General features: G+C 40.6%; 1 protein-coding gene across 3 annotated transcripts in view; it reads left to right on the forward strand.

Moving 5' to 3' along the window:
* The window catches only part of LOC139757868 (transmembrane protein 184C), a 229,380-nt gene that overhangs the window by 111,427 nt on the left and 98,184 nt on the right, over positions 1-19,769 (forward strand). For all 3 annotated transcript variants that reach the window (XM_071678777.1, XM_071678779.1, XM_071678778.1), the window contains exon 5: positions 9,876-10,078. In XM_071678777.1, coding sequence (XP_071534878.1) covers positions 9,876-10,078 — 203 coding nt within the window. The remainder of the gene's footprint in view (positions 1-9,875; positions 10,079-19,769) is intronic.

A 19,769-nucleotide genomic window follows, 5' to 3' on the forward strand; every position in this document is an offset into this window, starting at 1 on the left:
CCCTTACTTCATTTGCTCTCACCTTTTGCCATTCTGCATTCATTCTCTCTTGGTACTTACTCACACACGTCTCCTTTCCAAGCTTACTTACTCTCACCACTCTCTTCACCCAAACCTTCTCTCTTCTTTTCTGAAAACCTCTAAAAATCTTCAGCTTCGCCTCCACAAGATAATGATCAGACATCCCTCCAGTTGCCCCTTTCAGCACATTAACATCCAAAAGTCTCCTCCACGTGCCTGTCAATTGATGCATAATCCAGTAACGCTTTCTGGCCATCTCTCCTACTTATGTATGTATACTTATGTATATCTCTCTTTTTAAACCAGGTATTCCCAGTCACCAGTCCTTTTTCAGCACAAATCTACAAGCTCTTCACCATTTCCATTTACAACAATGAACACCCCTTGTACACCAATTAAATCCATCTGCCACATTACTCACCTTTGCATTCAAATCACCCATTACTATAACCTGGTCTTGTGCATCAAAACTACTAACACACTCACTCAGCTGCTCCCAAAACACTTGCTTCTCATGACCTTTCCTCTCATGACCAGGTGAATAGGCACCAATAATCACCCATCTCTCTCCATCCACTTTCAGTTTTACCCATATCAATCTAGAGTTTACTCTCTTACACTCTGTCTCATACTCCCACAACTACTTCAGGAGTAGTGCTACTCCTTCCTTTGCTCTTGTCCTCTCACCAACCCCTGACTTTACTCCCAAGACATTCCCAAACCACTCTTCCCCTTTACCCTTGAGCTTCATTTCACTCAGAGCCATATAAGTGTGACTAGAGCAAGTAGGGTTGAGGGACAAGTCAGTTGGGAGGTAAGTTTGAATGGAGAAAGCCTGGAGGAAGTGAAGTGTTTTAGATATCTGGGAGTGGATTTAGAAGCGGATGGAACCATGGAAGCGGAAGTGAGTCACAGAGTGGGGTAGGGGGTGAAGGTTTTGGGAGCTTTGAAGAATGTTTGGATGGCAAGAACATTATCTCAGAAAGCAAAAATGGGTATGGTTGAAAGAATAGTGGAAAGAACAATGTTATATGGTTGCGAGGCATGGGCTATAGATATGGTTGTGCGGAGGAGGGTGGATGTGTTGGAAATGAGATGTTTGAGGACAATATGTCGTGTGAGGTGGTTTGATCGATTAAGTAATGAATAAGGGAAAGAGAGATGTAAGGTACTAAAAACAGTGTGGTTGAGAGGGCAGAAGAGGGTGTTTTGAATTGGTTAGGGTCACATGGAGAGAATGAGTGAGGAAAGATTGACAAAGAGGATATATGTGTCAGAGGTGGAGGAAAGGAGAAGTGGGAGACCAAATTGGAGGTGGAAGGATGGAGTGAAAAAGATTTTAAGCGATCGGGGCCCAAACATGCTCAAGGGTGAATTGGAATGATGTGGTATACCGGGGTTGACATGCTGTCAGTGGATTGAACCAGGGCATGTGAAGCATCAGGAAAGTTTGTGGGGCCTGGATGTGGAAAGGGAGCTGTGGTTTCGGTGCATTATACATGACAGCTAGAGACTGAATGTGAATGAATGTGGCCTTTGTTGTTTTTTCCAAGCGCTACCTCGTGCATGTGCGGGTGGAGGTGGGGGTGTCATTTCATGTGTGGCGGGGTGGCGATGGGAATGAATAAAGGCAGCAAGTATGAATTATGTACATGTGTATATATGTATATGTCTGTGTATGAATATATATGTATACATTGAAATATATTTATTTATTTATATATTTATTTTGCTTTGTCGCTGTCTCCCGCATTTGCGAGGTAGCGCAAGGAAGCAGAAGAAAGAAATGGCCCAACCCACCCCCATACACATGTTTATACACACACGTCCACACACGCAAATATACATACCTATACATCTCAATGTACACATATATATACACACACAGACACATACATATATACCCATGCACACAATTCACACTGTCTGCCTTAATTCATTCCCATCACCACCTCGCCACACATGGAATACCATCCCCCTCCCCCTTCATGTGTGCGAGGTAGCGCTAGGAAAAGATAACAAAGGCCCCATTTGTTCACACTGTCTCCAGCTGTCATGCAATAATGCCCGAAACCACAGCTCCCTTTCCACATCCAGGCCCCACACAACTTTCCATGGTTTACCCCAGACGCTTCACATGCCCTGATTCAATCCACTGACAGCACGTCAACCCCGGTATACCACATCGATCCAATTCACTCTATTCCTTGCCCTCCTTTCACCCTCATGCATGTTCAGGCCCCCGATCACACAAAATCTTTTTCACTCCATCTTTCCACCTCCAATTTGGTCTCCCACTTCTCCTCATTCCCTCCACCTCCAACACAAATATCCTCTTGATCAATCTTTCCTCACTCATTCTCTCCATGTGCCCAAACCATTTCAAAACACCCTCTTCTGCTCTCTCAACCACGCTCTTTTTATTTCCACACATCTCTCTTACCCTTACGTTACTTACTCGATCAAACCACCTCACACCACACATTGTCCTCATACATCTCATTTCCAGCACATCCACCCTCCTGCGCACAACTCTATCCATAGCCCATGCCTCGCAACCATACAAAATTGTTGGAACCACTATTCCTTCAAACATACCCATTTTTGCTTTCCGAGATAATGTTCTTGACTTCCACACATTCTTCAAGGCTCCCAGGATTTTCGCCCCCTCCCCCACCCTATGATCCACTTCCGCTTCCATGGTTCCATCCGCTGCCAGATCCACTCCCAGATATCGAAAACACTTTACTTCCTCCAGTTTTTCTCCATTCAAACTTACCTCCCAATAGACTTGACCCTCAACCCTACTGCACCTAATAACCTTGCTCTTATTCACATTTACTCTTGACTTTCTTCTTTCACACACTTTACCAAACTCAGTCACCAGCTTCTGCAGTTTCTCACATGAATCAGCCACCAGCGCTGTATCATCAGCGAACAACAACTGACTCACTTCCCAAGCTCTCTCATCCACAACAGACTTCATACTTGCCCCTCTTTCCAAAACTCTTGCATTCGCCTCCCTAACAACCCCATCCATAAACAAATTGAACAACCATGGAGACATCACACACCCCTGCCGCAAACCTACATTCACTGAGAACCAATCACTTTCCTCTCTTCCTACTCGTACACATGCCTTACAACCTCGATAAAAGCTTTTCACTGCTTCTAACAAGTTGCCTCCCACACCATATATTCTTAATACCTTCCACAGAGCATCTCTATCAACTCTATCATATGCCTTCTCCAGATCCATAAATGCTACATCCATTTGCTTTTCTAAGTATTTCTCACATACATTCTTCAAAGCAAACACCTGATCCACACATCCTCTACCACTTCTGAAACCACAGTGCTCTTCCCCAATCTGATGCTCAGTACATGCCTTCACCCTCTCAATCAATACCCTCCCATATAATTTACCAGGAATACTCAACAAACTTATACCTCTGAAATTTGAGCACTCACTCTTATCCCCTTTGCCTTTGTACAATGGCACTATGCAAGCATTCCGCCAATCCTCAGGCACCTCACCATGAGTCATACATACATTAAATAACCTTACCAACCAGTCAATAATACAGTCACCCCCTTTTTTAATAAATTCCACTGCAATACCATCCAAACCTGCTGCCTTGCCGGCTTTCATCTTCCGCAAAGCTTTTACTACCTCTTCTCTATTTACCAAATCATTTTCCCTAACCCTCTCACTTTGCACACCAACTCGACCAAAACACCCTATATCTGCCACTCTATCATCAAACACATTCAACAAACCTTCAAAATACTCACTCCATCTCTTTCTCACATCACCACTACTTGTTATCACCTCCCCATTTGCGCCCTTCACTGAAGTTCCCATTTGCTCCCTTGTCTTACGCTCTTTATTTACCTCCTTCCAGAACATCTTTTTATTCTCCCTAAAATTTAATGATACTCTCTCACCCCAACTCTCATTTGCCCCCTTTTTCAACTCTTGCACCTTTCTCTTGACCTCCTGTCTCTTTCTTTTATACATCTCCCACTCAATTGCATTTTTTCCCTGCAAAAATCGTCCAAATGCCTCTCTCTTCTCTTTCACTAATAATCTTACTTCTTCATCCCACCACTCACTACCCTTTCTAATCAACCCACCTCCCACTCTTCTCATGCCACAAGCATCTTTTGCGCAATCCATCACTGATTCCCTAAATACATCCCATTCCTCCCCCACTCCCCTTACTTCCATTGTTCTCACCTTTTTCCATTCTGTACTCAGTCTCTCCTGGTACTTCCTCACACAAGTCTCCTTCCCAAGCTCACTTACTCTCACCACCCTCTTCACCCCAACATTCACTCTTCTTTTCTGAAAACCCATACAAATCTTCACCTTAGCCTCCACAAGATAATGATCAGACACCCCTCCAGTTGCACCTCTCAGCACATTAACATCCAAAAGCCTCTCTTTCGTGCGCCTGTCAATTAACACGTAATCCAATAACGCTCTCTGGCCATCTCTCCTACTTACATACGTATACTTATGTATATCTTGCTTTTTAAACCAGGTATTCCCAATCACCAGTCCTTTTTCAGCACATAAATCTACAAGCTCTTCACCATTTCCATTTACAACACTGAACACCCCATGTATACCAATTATTCCCTCAACTGCCACATTACTCACCTTTGCATTCAAATCACCCATCACTATAACCTGGTCTCATGCATCAAAACCACTAACACACTCATTCAGCTGCTCCCAAAACACTTGCCTCTCATGATCTTTCTTCTCATGCCCAGGTGCATATGCACCAATAATCACCCATCTCTCTCCATCAACTTTCCCTCTTACCCATATTAATCGAGAATTTACTTTCTTACATTCTATCACATACTCCCACAACTCCTGTTTCAGGAGTACTGCTACTCCTTCCCTTGCTCTTGTCCTCTCACTAACCCCTGACTTTACTCCCAAGACATTCCCAAACCACTCTTCCCCTTTACCCTTTAGCTTCGTTTCACTCAGAGCCAAAACATCCAGGTTCCTTTCCTCAAACATACTACCTATCTCTCCTTTTTTCACATCTTGGTTACATCCACACACATTTAGACACCCCAGTCTGAGCCTTCGATGTGATCATATACACATATATATACATAAACGCCCATACACACATATGTACATAAACATACACATACACAGACATATATACATATGCGCATATTTATACTAGCTTGCCTTCTTCCACTCCTGATGCTACCCTACCCCACAGGAAACAGCATCACTCCCCCGCTTTAGCGAGGTAGCACCAGGAAAACAGACAAAATGGCTGCTCGTTCACACTTATTCTCCAGCTCTCATGTGTAATGCACCGAAACCACAGCTCTATATCCACATCCTGGTCCCACAGACCTTTCCATGGTTTATCCCAGATGTTTCGCATGACCTGGATCAGTCCATTGACAGCACATTGACCCAGGTATACCACATTGTTCCAATTCACTCTGTTTCTTGCCCGCCTCTCACCCTCCTGTGTGTTCAGGCCTTGATTGCTCAAAATCTTTTTCACTCCATCCTTTCACCTACAAATTGGTCTCCTACTTTTTGTTTCCTCCACCTCTGACACATATATCCTCTTTGTCAATCTTTCCTCACTCATTCTCTCCATATGTCCAAACCATTTCAACACACCCACTTCTGCTCTCTCAACCACACTCATTTTATTTCTATATATCTCTCTTACCCTTTCATTACTTACTTGATCAAACCATTAGAGCCAGGTACCTATTTTATTGGCCACCCCTAGGGGTGTATGAACAGCTAGGTTGACCATAGACCAACTGCTGCAACCTATGCGCTTTACCCTGGGCGGCCCATGAATGCATCACACTAACCACTACACCACGGGAGTCCATTGGCATGGTGTTGACTGGATTGTACTTCAGTTGATAGGAAATTCGTTGAGTGACCATAGACAAGAGTTGTAATTAATGGCAAAGCCTTAGAATGGTTAGATGTAACAAGTGGTGTACCACAGGGCTCAGTCTTGGGATTGGCTCTCATTCTCATATTTATTAATGATATTGATTATGGGCATAATTATATCTAAGTACGCAAATGATACTAAGCTGGGAAATGAATCTAAAAATGAACATGAATGTCTGCAGATTCAGCTGCCTAGACAAACTGATGGACTGGGTTTATAGGTGGCAACTGAATTTTAGTATTAAGTCTAAAATATTACATATTAGTATTGAAAATGGATAGATAAGCTACAGTATGAATTTTGTTGAATTGCTAAAGGTAGATGAGGAAAAAGATGGGCAAAAGAATCTCTGGTGACCTAAAGTCAAGTAAACATTGCATAGAAGCAGTAAAAAGGGGCAAACACAATTCTCAGATTCCTAGGTAAGGCTTTCAAATTCAAGTCAAGGAAATCACCCTTCCTCTTTACACTTTACTGGTACATCCACATCTGTGACTAATGTTGATTACCCTACCAGTAAAAAGGCATAGGTAGAATGGAGAGTACACCATTGAACTGATATGATGATTCCCAAAGTGGGAAACAAATCTTGTGAGAGCCAACTAAATGACTTAAATCTATTTAACATAGAATAGGGAACATTAAGTAGTGATTTGATATAGGTATCAAGACTATCAAAGGGCCTGTTGATCTTGATTTAAGAAGCTACATAAGACTTGGATTTTTCTTATTTCACTGATGTTAATGTATGCAAACACTTGGGTAAACATTTTACGTCAAATGATTGAAGTACTTTTTCTTCAACAGGACTGTTGATATATGGAATGATTTACAAATTAGAGTGGTTGAAAGCAGGACTATAAATACATTTGAGTGGGCTTGAGTATTTCACCTTAAGTCCATAATTAACATCATTCACACCTCTTAAATCTCATTGATAGTTTTCAAATTTTTCTCTTTGGATGATCTGATGTCTTTTTTCTTTTACATCTACCATACTAATCTGTGAGTTTCTCATATAATTCACTGTCACAAACAGCCTCGAAGGGACTAGTGGGCTGTTGCTGTTTGAATTTCTTTTTATTGCTTTGTATTAATCAAAATTGCAGACATTCACCTAATGGCATATGTAATGTCAGTTTGCAAAGGAGGATCCAAGCTGAAACCTAGAATGTACTGGTCAGTTAGCTTGACTTCCCATGCAATAAAAGTCTTTGACAGATGATCAAAGGACATACATTAGAATGTCTGCTAAACAACAGCTGCACTTTGAAGGCCAACATGGATGTATTGAAGGGAAAAGTACATAAACATCAGTTGGTTCATACAATGACATTTTAAGTTTAATTCAAAGAGACAGGACACAGTTTTTCTTTATTTTGAAAATGCATTTCAAAAAATATACCGCAGAATTTTACAACAGAAAGTAGCCAAACAAAACATAGAGGTTAAGATAGGTAGATGGATTAAAGAGCTCCTAACAAATAGAAAGTTCAGAATAGTAGCAAACAGAAACATGTCAGAGGTAGATGATGTTCTGTTTGGGGTACCATGAGGAAGAGTTTAAGTATGATTGCTCTTTATAATAATGATGTAAGAATATGACATCAACGAAGGGTAAAGGATAGCATAAGGAGCTTTGATGCAAGAGTAAGCAAAATGATAGGATCAAAAACTGATTAAAAGGAGATACAGAAACATTAAGACATGATTTGCAAATGGGCAGAAGTGAACCTGCTGGAATTAATTGAAGATGAATTTAAGCAAACTAGCTATAGAGCAATCTATCAAGAGTTGACATGCTGTCAGTGGACTGAACCAAAAAACCTACACCAAAGAACTAATAACTTATTGTAAAATTTCCTCTTATATAAAAGATGATATTACCTATATAATCAGTGTGATTCATTGATAATTTTTCCAAAACAGGAATATCTTAACAGTTTGTAAAATGGCCAGCCACACACTCAAATGCAGTGTTGTCTAGGCGAAATGGGTGCTGGCAGTGTTGCCACCTTTTGTGCAAGAAACACCTTCTTCCATCTCATCTTGGTCAACTTTCTGTACAAGAAGACTCACCATAAAATCACTCCCAAAAAATACAAATGTAGTTTATCACTGACAAGTAATTCAGTTTCGTCTGTCTGGTCCTTTAGATAACCTACAAGAATATGCCATTATTGGCATGGCTGGAGGATGAGTGACTGTGGGGAGAAATTTTCATACATTGCCAACTCGGTAATCACTCAGGCTTGTCAGGCAGCCTTCAAAGGGAAGTGCAAAATTCAGTGCACAAATCTATGTCTGGAAGAGTTGTTTTGCTTGCTGAGATAACCTTCTTTAATAAGTAGGTGATTAGAGCCTCAACAGATTTTCAAGCTCACCACCTTCAAGAAGTGATCAGGCATCCTACCAGCTGCCCCTTGTAGCTCATTTACTTTCAATTAGGTCATAATTCAGTAATGCTTGCTTACTATTAACCCCACTCACCAACATATAATTATTTATGTTCCACTTTTCAAACCAGGTATAGGGACCTCTTAATGTAGGCAATAGTTACACTCTTGAAAATGGCCATGTAAGTCAAATACATATGTATTAGGTTATTATGAAGACAGTACCGAATATTATAGCAGTGAAAAACTACAGTGTACGTTTATCAGGAAGATATAGATTACAGTACTATAATATACATATTATACAATAGATTCTGTTAATGAACACAGAAAATAAACCTTGAATCCTAGTGAGGTCTACAAGGAAATTTATATTCTCAAAGGTCTCTTTCAAAATAATCTGGTCTCATCCATGTTAAAAATCTGCTTTGGAGAATAACCACTTTCCTTGATAATATTCTTAAGGGTTCCTGGATAATTTTCAGCAGCAACGACATCAGCAGAAGCAGCCACACCAGCCATCTTTTGACAATTGCAGCCTTTCCTAACATTCTTGAACCTACCAGGACTTCCTTGAATTGTCTTCACTGATCCTTCTTCTGCTACCAAGTCAACATATATACTCTTAGGCCTTTGCTTGTATCACAAGCATGCCTATGGGAACATTTTCATGATTTTGGTGTTCAATCCATGTACTCATCATTCGTTCCATTCACTCCATAATTAAACCTTAGGAACATGAGATCTTAGATGCACTTATTGCTTTTTTGCCCTTGGCACTTTCCCAGATCTTCTCTGCACTGTCACAAATAGTTTGTAAAGTAGATTCACAAAGTCCACATCTTAATCTCGGTGGTGATGGCCTGATGCATCTTAGTGTCATTGGTACCATAACTTGAAAGATGCTTTGGTGGCATGATGCAAAGGGCAAAACATGTGCAATGTACAGTATGCTGTAGGACCAAATACTGTAGCACTTGATGACTTTAGACTGTATCCACACCGTGTATATGTGTGCTTCTCGCATGGCACTAGCATCACCACACCACTGCACTGCCAGCTGAATGATGATTGCATTTTTCCAATTTTTAAACCATTGTAGCTTAAAAAAAAGATGTAAATGGACTGTGCCTGTTATTCTAAAAATAGCATAAATAAAATACACATAAATTAAGAGATATCTTTATAAGCAAATACCAATCCTATTTCAGTAAACAGCTCCACAAGCTCTTCAGCATTTTCATTCACAGTGGTTACCCCATACCTCCCAGTTATATCCTAAACTGTCACATCACCCACTCATTCAAATTACCCATCACTGTTTCTTGATCCCTTGCATCAAATTTGTTGATGTACTCATTCAGCTCCTAAAATGCTCACCTCTCCTCCTTGCTCCGCTCAGTACCAGTTTTATAAGCACTAACAATTACTCATTTGCATTACTTGAATGAAGTTTTGAAGAGACTGATTAATACTTTATTTTTTTCAGTGGCTGGTTCTTGGATATCCAACAATGGCACCATATTTGGATGCTGCAAGAGAGTGTTATGAGGCTTATGTCATCTATAATTTTATGATGTTCCTTCTTAATTTCCTGGATGATGAAATGGACCTAGATGCCACAATGGAGACAAAACCCCAAACGAATCACTTCTTTCCCCTTTGCTGCCTTAAACCCTGGCGTATGGGCAGGTGAGAATTGACCATACACAGTCAGACATTTTTTTCCTATTTGCTTGAGGTCTCATCATGATATTGTTAATGAGCTGAAGGTTCAGTAGTTTTCTTGTGTTGTTTAGATATACTCTACAGGGTGTTTCAGAAATCTGGAATTACAAACAGAATTCAAAGCCAACTTTTAGTTGAAAAGATCTTCAAATTACATGACATGAATATGCATTTTTGTACTTATTATACTTGGTATGGGCATGTACGTTCATGGCATGCAATTTGAACATTTAATGAACTGAAGGTTAACTGTGAATTCTGTCTGATTCCAGACATTTGGAACACCTTATATTATACACTGAACACTTGCCCCAAATTACAGGAGTGCAGTGAGTGCCAATTTACCCTTGGTAACAAGTTGATGGTAGAATTACTGTGGAAACAAAGATTTTTCATTCCAAAACTTGCCATTGAATAGCTGGATGGCCATCTTGTGTCACTATGTTTAGTTGGATCTGAATTTTCATCTTTATTGAGCAAATAGTGAAATGAAATTCACACTGATGTTCAGGGTATTTTTGAGGGAAGGTATTTTGTTGCATCCTACTCTCACAGAATGAAAGCAGTGAATGATCATAGGTACTATTGAGTTCATAGATCCTTTGGATGTGGCTGCTGTGATTCGCTCAGTCTAATATTGGATCTATGAGAATTGTAAGATGATAAGTTCTGAAGAACATCCAATCACTGGATCAGGAATCGTCATGCCATCATTTTGTGCTACCTGCGCCATTCAAAATTTCATTGAGCAGTCAGCACCAGAATGGAGACTGAGAGTGACCTGACTCCCTGTTTTCTCAGTGACAGTGAATAAAATCTTAGGTAGCATAGTTGCGTACGATAGTGATTCCCTAACCATGTCTAAGCCGATACCCAAATGGAAAAGATTTGATTGTGTGGATTATGAATTATTTGACTTCTGATTTTTTATTTTATTTTTTTTTTGCTAGTTGTAGACTTGGGCAGTAAATGCTGTACAGTTATCCTTTGTGGAGGTGTGTGAAGATGGGAAAAGTGTTGAGTCTTATGCTTCTCTATGTGCAACTCATATGCTGTGTAAGGTTTTACTTATCAGTAGCAGATGAATCAAGATCTCAGCTGATGGTATTGTGGTGCCTTCATACAGAGGCCCCTCAGGAAAAGAAATACAGTGTGAAGCAAATGTCAGAGAGTGAAAAAGTGAAAAACTTGAATTCAAGGAACTTGGTGAACATATAGTGCTTTCAAGCCAAATAATGGTGGATTCATTATGATACTGAGAACATTTAGAACAAAAGACAGACAATTGAAGTTGAAAATGAATACTGTGTTGTATGGTCACCAGTAAAACAAACTGAATTAAACAAGATACAGTACAAAAACATTTTATCAATAAGATAAATGGATTGAAGCATTTGAATTACCATTAATGATTAAGAGAGCTTTACAGTCTTGAGTATTTTAGGGAAAGATGATAGTTTGTGCCTGGCAACAAGCAGAGGGAATAAAGAACAGTGTTTTGAACCAGAAAACAACCATCCCGTAAGGAAGTTGGAATGATTATTTAATGAAAATCTGGGTGATCCAAGAAATTTCAAAGGAGTGACTACAGAAGCATTCAAAAGATTAGACTCATGGTTGAAGACAACATCAGATGAACCTAGAATAGATAACCATGCCAGAAGAGTAGCTGCTGAAAGTTTTTTTTTTTTTTTTTTTTTTTTTTTTTTTATACTTTGTCGCTGTCTCCCGCGTTTGCGAGGTAGCGCAAGGAAACAGACGAAAGAAATGGCCCAACCCCCCCCCCATACACATGTACATACACACGTCCACACACGCAAATATACATACCTACACAGCTTTCCATGGTTTACCCCAGACGCTTCACATGCCTTGCTTCAATCCACTGACAGCACGTCAACCCCTGTATACCACATGACTCCAATTCACTCTATTTCTTGCCCTCCTTTCACCCTCCTGCATGTTCAGGCCCCGATCACACAAAATCTTTTTCACTCCGTCTTTCCACCTCCAATTTGGTCTCCCTCTTCTCCTCGTTCCCTCCACCTCCGACACATATATCCTCTTGGTCAATCTCTCCTCACTCATTCTCTCCATGTGCCCAAACCATTTCAAAACACCCTCTTCTGCTCTCTCAACCACGCTCTTTTTATTTCCACACATCTCTCTTACCCTTACGTTACTTACTCGATCAAACCACCTCACACCACACATTGTCCTCAAACATCTCATTTCCAGCACATCCATCCTCCTGCGCACATCTCTATCCATAGCCCACGCCTCGCAACCATACAACATTGTTGGAACCACTATTCCCTCAAACATACCCATTTTTTGCTTTCCGAGATAATGTTCTCGACTTCCACACATTTTTCAAGGCTCCCAAAATTTTCGCCCCCTCCCCCACCCTATGATCCACTTCCGCTTCCATGGTTCCATCCGCTGACAGATCCACTCCCAGATATCTAAAACACTTCACTTCCTCCAGTTTTTCTCCATTCAAACTCACCTCCCAATTGACTTGACCCTCACCCCTACTGTACCTAATAACCTTGCTCTTATTCACATTTACTCTCAACTTTCTTCTTCCACACACTTTACCAAACTCAGTCACCAGCTTCTGCAGTTTCTCACATGAATCAGCCACCAGCGCTGTATCATCAGCGAACAACAACTGACTCACTTCCCAAGCTCTCTCATCCCCAACAGACTTCATACTTGCCCCTCTTTCCAGGACTCTTGCATTTACCTCCCTTACAACCCCATCCATAAACAAATTAAAGAACCATGGAGACATCACACACCCCTGCCGCAAACCTACATTCACTGAGAACCAATCACTTTCCTCTCTTCCTACACGTACACATGCCTTACATCCTCGATAAAAACTTTTCACTGCTTCCAACAACTTGCCTCCCACACCATATATTCTTAATACCTTCCACAGAGCATCTCTATCAACTCTATCATATGCCTTCTCCAGATCCATAAATGCTACATACAAATCCATTTGCTTTTCTAAGTATTTCTCACATACATTCTTCAAAGCAAACACCTGATCCACACATCCTCTACCACTTCTGAAACCGCACTGTTCTTCCCCAATCTGATGCTCTGAACATGCCTTCACCCTCTCAATCAATACCCTCCCATATAATTTACCAGGAATACTCAACAAACTTATACCTCTGTAATTTGAGCACTCACTCTTATCCCCTTTGCCTTTGTACAATGGCACTATGCACGCATTCCGCCAATCCTCAGGCACCTCACCATGAGTCATACATACATTAAATAACCTTACCAACCAGTCAACAATACAGTCACCCCCTTTTTTAATAAATTCCACTGCAATACCATCCAAACCTGCTGCCTTGCCGGCTTTCATCTTTCGCAAAGCTTTTACTACCTCTTCTCTGTTTACCAAATCATTTTCCCTAACCCTCTCACTGCTGAAAGTAAAATAGCATTATACAGCAAGCAAGACAGGCAGTAGGATGAGAGGCAGTTGAGAGAGACGTTATTCTGTGAGATATGAGTCAAGTGGTAAGCACACTGCATTCACGCTGCTGCCATGGCAAAAGCAACATAACAGAGATAACATCAGCTGGCTTGTCAGTAATTTGACTCCTGATTTAGTATTTTTGCAACTGTTAAACTCAGGCAATAGGCCGTTCATATTAAACCCCATGAGTCTGTGTAAAAATATGAAGTTTTAAGGAAGGCTTGATAAGATACAGTGCCTGTGGCCATCCTTTGTTGACTAATGATGTGCATTGTGAATATACCTTGTTTTGAGTAACGATGATTTAGAGGGAAATAAAAGAGCCTCCTAAGGAAAGGGTTAGATGCATGGGAAGGACAGGTAACAGAAGACCTGTAATTGTGTTGCAAATGTCAGTAGGAGCAAAGGATGAGTTAGGAGTTGTGTCAGGATGGATTTTATGTAGGTTTTTCATGGCTATCCTGCCTGCGAATGGATTAGATTAGATTTAGACTTTATGTCTTTCATATGAATTATAAAAACATAATTGAGTCCAAACTTGAATCTTAGATAATAGCTAGCAGGATATCACAGAACTTGGTGACTACTCTGTGGAAAGTGTTGTTTTTTATCCACAATTCCCTTTCACACTTACAAGGTTACCATAAAGTTATCATACTCATACTTTAGTAGCAAATAAATGGAGACTATTACTATGATTATACATGTGTAACACGTCTCGCTATTGTCAAAAACACACAAGATGCATGCAATGGCCTGGTGATAGAAATAGAAGATGCAGTATTATTCTCAAGAACATAACTGTTTAGGTGTGTAATGTCCTATATCCTTTGAAGTATCCTGTGAATGGTAACCTCCTTAGTCTTGTCTTGTATTATGATATTTTTTTTCTTATTGTTGCTTACAGCACATGTTCACCATTTTTCACCTTATGGAATTTGTATCAGGAACTAACAAATATTGACCCCATTTGCTCACATTGACCCTCTTACTGTAATTATTTACTCTTGATGTATGGAGTGAAAATAGAAAAGATTGATGCAAGTTATGGGAGGGTGTGGGAAGGAGGAGTGGTATTGATGGGAATGAATTGAAATTATCAGGGAAGAGGGAAAGAAGGATGTGCACTTGTGCTATCACCAAGAGTATAGAAAGATTTTACAGAGCATGGATAGAATGGATCAGGAGTTGTGTGAGTGGTAGGAAAGAATGTAATTATCTGTGAATATGAAGACTGTTTATAGTAAGGATGAAATAAAGCATTTCTGGAGAAACTTGAAAGCTTGTGCAAATGGATTTGAGAAGGAGAGGAAGGTGGTTGTAATTGGCATTGTTACACAGTGGATACTGATAGAGAACTGATGTGGTAGGCACTGTAGCATGGGCTTCATGGTGTGGGTTATCGCTCAGGTACGCCTTCACTGGGCAAATGTATCAATTAGCTCTCATGATAACAAGATGGAAATGATTTAGGTACCCATGCTGTATCAGTTTTGTTGCCTCAAATCACACTATATCCTGACCCACCTGTGTATATGTGTGTGCACGTATATATGGACTCCATCCTTCCACCTCCAATTTGGTTTCTCATTTCTTCTTCCCTTCACCTTTGACGTATATATCCTCTTTATCAACCTTTCCTCACCCGTTCTCGCCATATGTCCAAACCATTTCAACACACCCACATCTGCTCTTTCATCCACATTCTTTTTATTACCACACATCTCTCTTACCCTTTCATTATGTACTTGATCAAACCACCTAACACCACATATTATCCTCAAACATTTCATTTCCAGCATATCCACCCTCCTCCACACAATCCTTTTGATAGCCACTGCCTTGCTACCGTATGATAATGTTGGAACTACTATTCCTCACACATACCTATTTTTGCTGTCTGAGATAAAGTACTCTTTTTTTCCACACATTCTTCATCACTCCCAGAACCTTTTCCTCCTCCCCCACCCTATGACTCACTTCTGCTTCCATGGTTCCATACGCTGCCAAGTTCACTCCCAGGTATCTAGAGCACTTCACTTCTTCCAGTTTTTCTCCATGCAAACTTTCATCCCAACTAACTTGTCCCTCAACCTTGCTGAACCTAATAACCTTGCTTTTATTCACATTTACTCTCAACTTTCTCATTTCACACACTTTTCCAAACTCAGTCACCAGCTTTTGCAGTTTCTCACTCTAATCAGCCACCAGTGCTGTATCATCAGCAAACAACAACCAACTCACTTCCCAGGTCCTGTCATCCCCAACAGAATGCATACTTGCCCTCTGTCCAAAAACTCTTGCATTTGCCTCTTTCATCACCCCATTCATAAACAAATTAAACAACCAAGGGGACATCACACACCCTTGCTGCAGACCGGCCTTCACTGGGATCCCATCGTTATCCTTTCTTCCTACCGGCACGCATGCTTTACACCCTTGATAAAAACTTCTCACTGCTTCTAGAAGCTTACTTCCACAAAGCATGTCCATCACCTCAACATATGCCTTCTCCAGATCCATGAATACCACATATAAATCCGTCTGCTTTTCTAAGTATTTCTCTCACACATTCTTCAAAGCAAACACCTTATCCAATCCTCCTCTTCCACTTCTGAAATGACACAGCTCCTCCCGTCTGATGCTTTGTACAAGTCTTCACCCTTTCAGTCAATACCCTCCCATATGATTTTCCAGGTATTCTCAACAAATTTATTCCTCTGTAGTTTGATCATTCACTTTATCTCCTTTGCCTTTATACAGTTACACTATACATGCATTTGTTCATTTATCCCTGGGGATAGGGGAGAAAGAATACTTCCCGCGTATTCCCTGCATGTCGTAGAAGGCGACTAAAGTGGGAGGGAGCCGGGGGGCTGGAAATCCTCCCCTCTTGTTTTCCAAAAGAACTAACAAAGAAGGGGGCCAGGTGAGGATATTCCCTCTAAGGTTCAGTCCTCTGTTCTTAATGCTACCTTGCTAATTTGGGAAATGGCGAATATGTACGAAAAAAAATGCATTCCTCCAATCTTCAGGCACTTCACCATGATCCATACATATATTAGATATCCTTACCAACCATTCAACAACACAGTCACCCTTTTTCCTAATAGATTCAAGTGCAATACTATCCTATTCCCTGCCTTGCATGATTTCATCTTCCACAGTTCTTTCACTGCCTCTTCTCTTTTCACCAGACCACTCTCCCTGATTCCCACTTCACATATCACCCTGACCTGAACACCCTACGTCTGCCACTCTATCATCAAACACATTTAACAATCCTTTAAAATACTCACTCCATCTCCTCACTCCATCACTGCCTGTTATCACTTCCCCTTTTGCTCCCTTCACCTCCTTACAAAACATCTTATTATTATCCTTAAACTTTAGTAATACTCTATACCCCAGCTGTCATGCAACCTCATTTTCAACCCTTGCACCTTCGTCTTCACCTCCTGCTGCATTCTCTTATACTTCTCCAAATCATTTGCACTCCTTCCCTGTAAGTGCTGCTTAAATGCCTTTTTTTTTTTCACGGGGAACTTTCCATCTTCATCCCACCAATCACCAGCCTTTTTAATCTGCATGGTGGTGGGTTTGGATGATATTGACGTTGAATTTATTAAGAAAGGGGGTGACTGTGTAGTTGATTGGTTGGTAAGGATATTCAGTATATGTATGGATCATGGTGAAGTGCCTGAGGATTGGCAGAATGCGTGGATAGTGCCATTGTATAAAGGGAAAGGGGATAAAGATGTGTTGAAACTGCAGTTGCATAAGTTTTTGAGTATTCCTAGAAAATTGTATGGGAGGCTACTGATTGAGAGGGTGAAGGAAAGTACGGAGCATCAATCTTTGGAAGAGCAGTATGGTTTCAGAAAATGTTTGCTTTGAAGAATGTGTGTGAGAAATACTTAGAAAAACAAATGGATTTGTATGTAGCATTTATGGATCTGAAGAGGACTTATGATGGAGTTGATAGAGATGCTTTGTGGAAGGTCTTAAGTGTATACAGTATGGAGAAGGGTGGATATGTTGGAAATGAAATGTTTGAGGACAAAATGTGGTGTGAGGTGGTTTGATTAAGTAATGAAAGGGTAAGAGAGATGTGTGGTAATAAAAAGAGTGTGATAGAGAGAGCAGAAGAGGATGTGTTGAAATGGTTTGGATATATGGAACAAATGAGTGAGGAAAGGTTGACAAAGAGGATATATGTGTTAGAAGTGTAGGGAAGAAGGAGAAGTGGGAGACCAAATTGGAGGTGTAAGGATGGAGTGAAAAAAAATTCTGAGCAACCATGCCTAAACATACAGGAGGGTGAGAGGTGTGCAAAGAATAAAGTGAATTGGAACGATGTGGTATACCAAGATTGCTTGCTGACAATGGACTGAACCAAGACGTGTGAAACATCTGGGGTAAACCGTGGAAAGGTCTGTTGGACCTGGAAATGGATAGGGAGCTGTGGTTTCAGTGCATTACACATTACAGCTAGAGGCTGAATGTGAACGAATGTGGCCTTTTTTGTCTGTTTTCTGGTGCTACCTCCCTGATGCAAGGGGTGGTGATGCTCTTTCCTGTGGGGCGTGGTGGCACTGGGAATAGATAAAGGCAAGCGAGTTGAAATGTATTTGTATAAGCATGTATGTATATATGGTTGGATAGGTATTTCATTGTCCGTTTCCTGGCACTACCTCGCTGGTGCGGGAAGCAGCTGTTAAGTATAGTATGGAAAAAATATATTATTTCCTATTCTAAGCTTTTTTCTACCTTTGATGATATAGTTATACATATGTGAAATGAATATGTTTACATAGGGTTCCCTTAAGGAGTAATTTCTGTTTTCCAGCATTTTCTGTGGTCCAGCAATGGCAAGGTCCCAAGGTTGTCAGATGAAAGAGGTTCAACCAACACCATGAAAATAATCTAGGTAGATGGGAAATATTATGACAACATGACGATGACTTGAGAGTTTGGAGAGCAATTGATTGGAAGGGTTATCAATTGTGTAAAGTCATATGGATAATGAATGCCCAAGTGATGAAGAATTTTAAGCTCTTTTTGGAAATGTTCTAACCCTCCTGATATTATAGAGCCTTCTGTTGATGATACTAACACTATTTTTACTACTCCTATCCTAGATGACCCCATATCACCCATAGGAATTCACAAACAGATTGTTTATTTATTCTGTTATGCTTAATCGCTGTTTCCCTTGTCAGCGAGGTAGTGCCAGGAAACAGACTAAGATTTGCCCATCCACTCATGTACACAAGAGCAAAGGAAAGAGTAGCACTACTCCTGAAGCAGGAGTTATGGGAGTATGTGATAGTGTAAGAAAGTAAACTCTACATTGATATGGGTAAAACTGAAAGTTGATGGAGAGAGATGGGTGATTATTGGTGCTTATGCACCTGGTCATGAGAAGAAAGATCATGAGAGGCAAGTGTTTTGGGAGCAGCTGAGTGAGTGTGTTAGCAGCTTTGATGCACAAGACCGGGTTATAGTGATAAGTGATTTGAATGCAAAGATGAGTAATGTGGCAGTTGAGGGTATAATTGGTGTACATGGGGTGTTCAGTGTTGTAAATGGAAATGGTGAAGAGCTTGTCGATTTGTGTGCTTAAAAAGGACTGTTGATTAGGAATACATGGTTTAAAAAGAGAGATATACATAAGTATACATACGTAAGTAGGAGAGATGGCCAGAGAGCATTATTGAATTACATATTAATTGATAGGCACTTAAAGGGGAGACTGTTGGATGTTAATGTGCTGAGAGGGGCAACTGGAAGGATGTCTGATCATTATCTTGTGGAGGCAAAGGTTAGGATATGTAGAGGTTTTCAGAGAAGAAGAGAGAATGTTGGGTTGAAGAGAGTGGTGAGAGTGAGTGAGCTTAGAAAGGAGACTTGTGTGAGGAAGTAAGGGGAGTGGGGGAGGAATGGGATGTATTTAGGGAAGCAATGATGGCTTTTGCAAAAGATGTTTGTGGCATGAAAAAGGTGGGAGATGGGGAGATTAGAAAGGGTAGTGAGTGGTTGGATGATGAAGTAAGATTGTTAGTGAAAGAGATGAGAGAGGCATTTGGACGATTTTTGCAGGGAAATAGTGCAAATTACTGGAAGATGTATAAAAGAAAGAGGCAAGAG

Source organism: Panulirus ornatus, chromosome 28, assembly GCF_036320965.1.
Source record: "Panulirus ornatus isolate Po-2019 chromosome 28, ASM3632096v1, whole genome shotgun sequence".
NCBI lineage: Eukaryota > Metazoa > Arthropoda > Malacostraca > Decapoda > Palinuridae > Panulirus > Panulirus ornatus.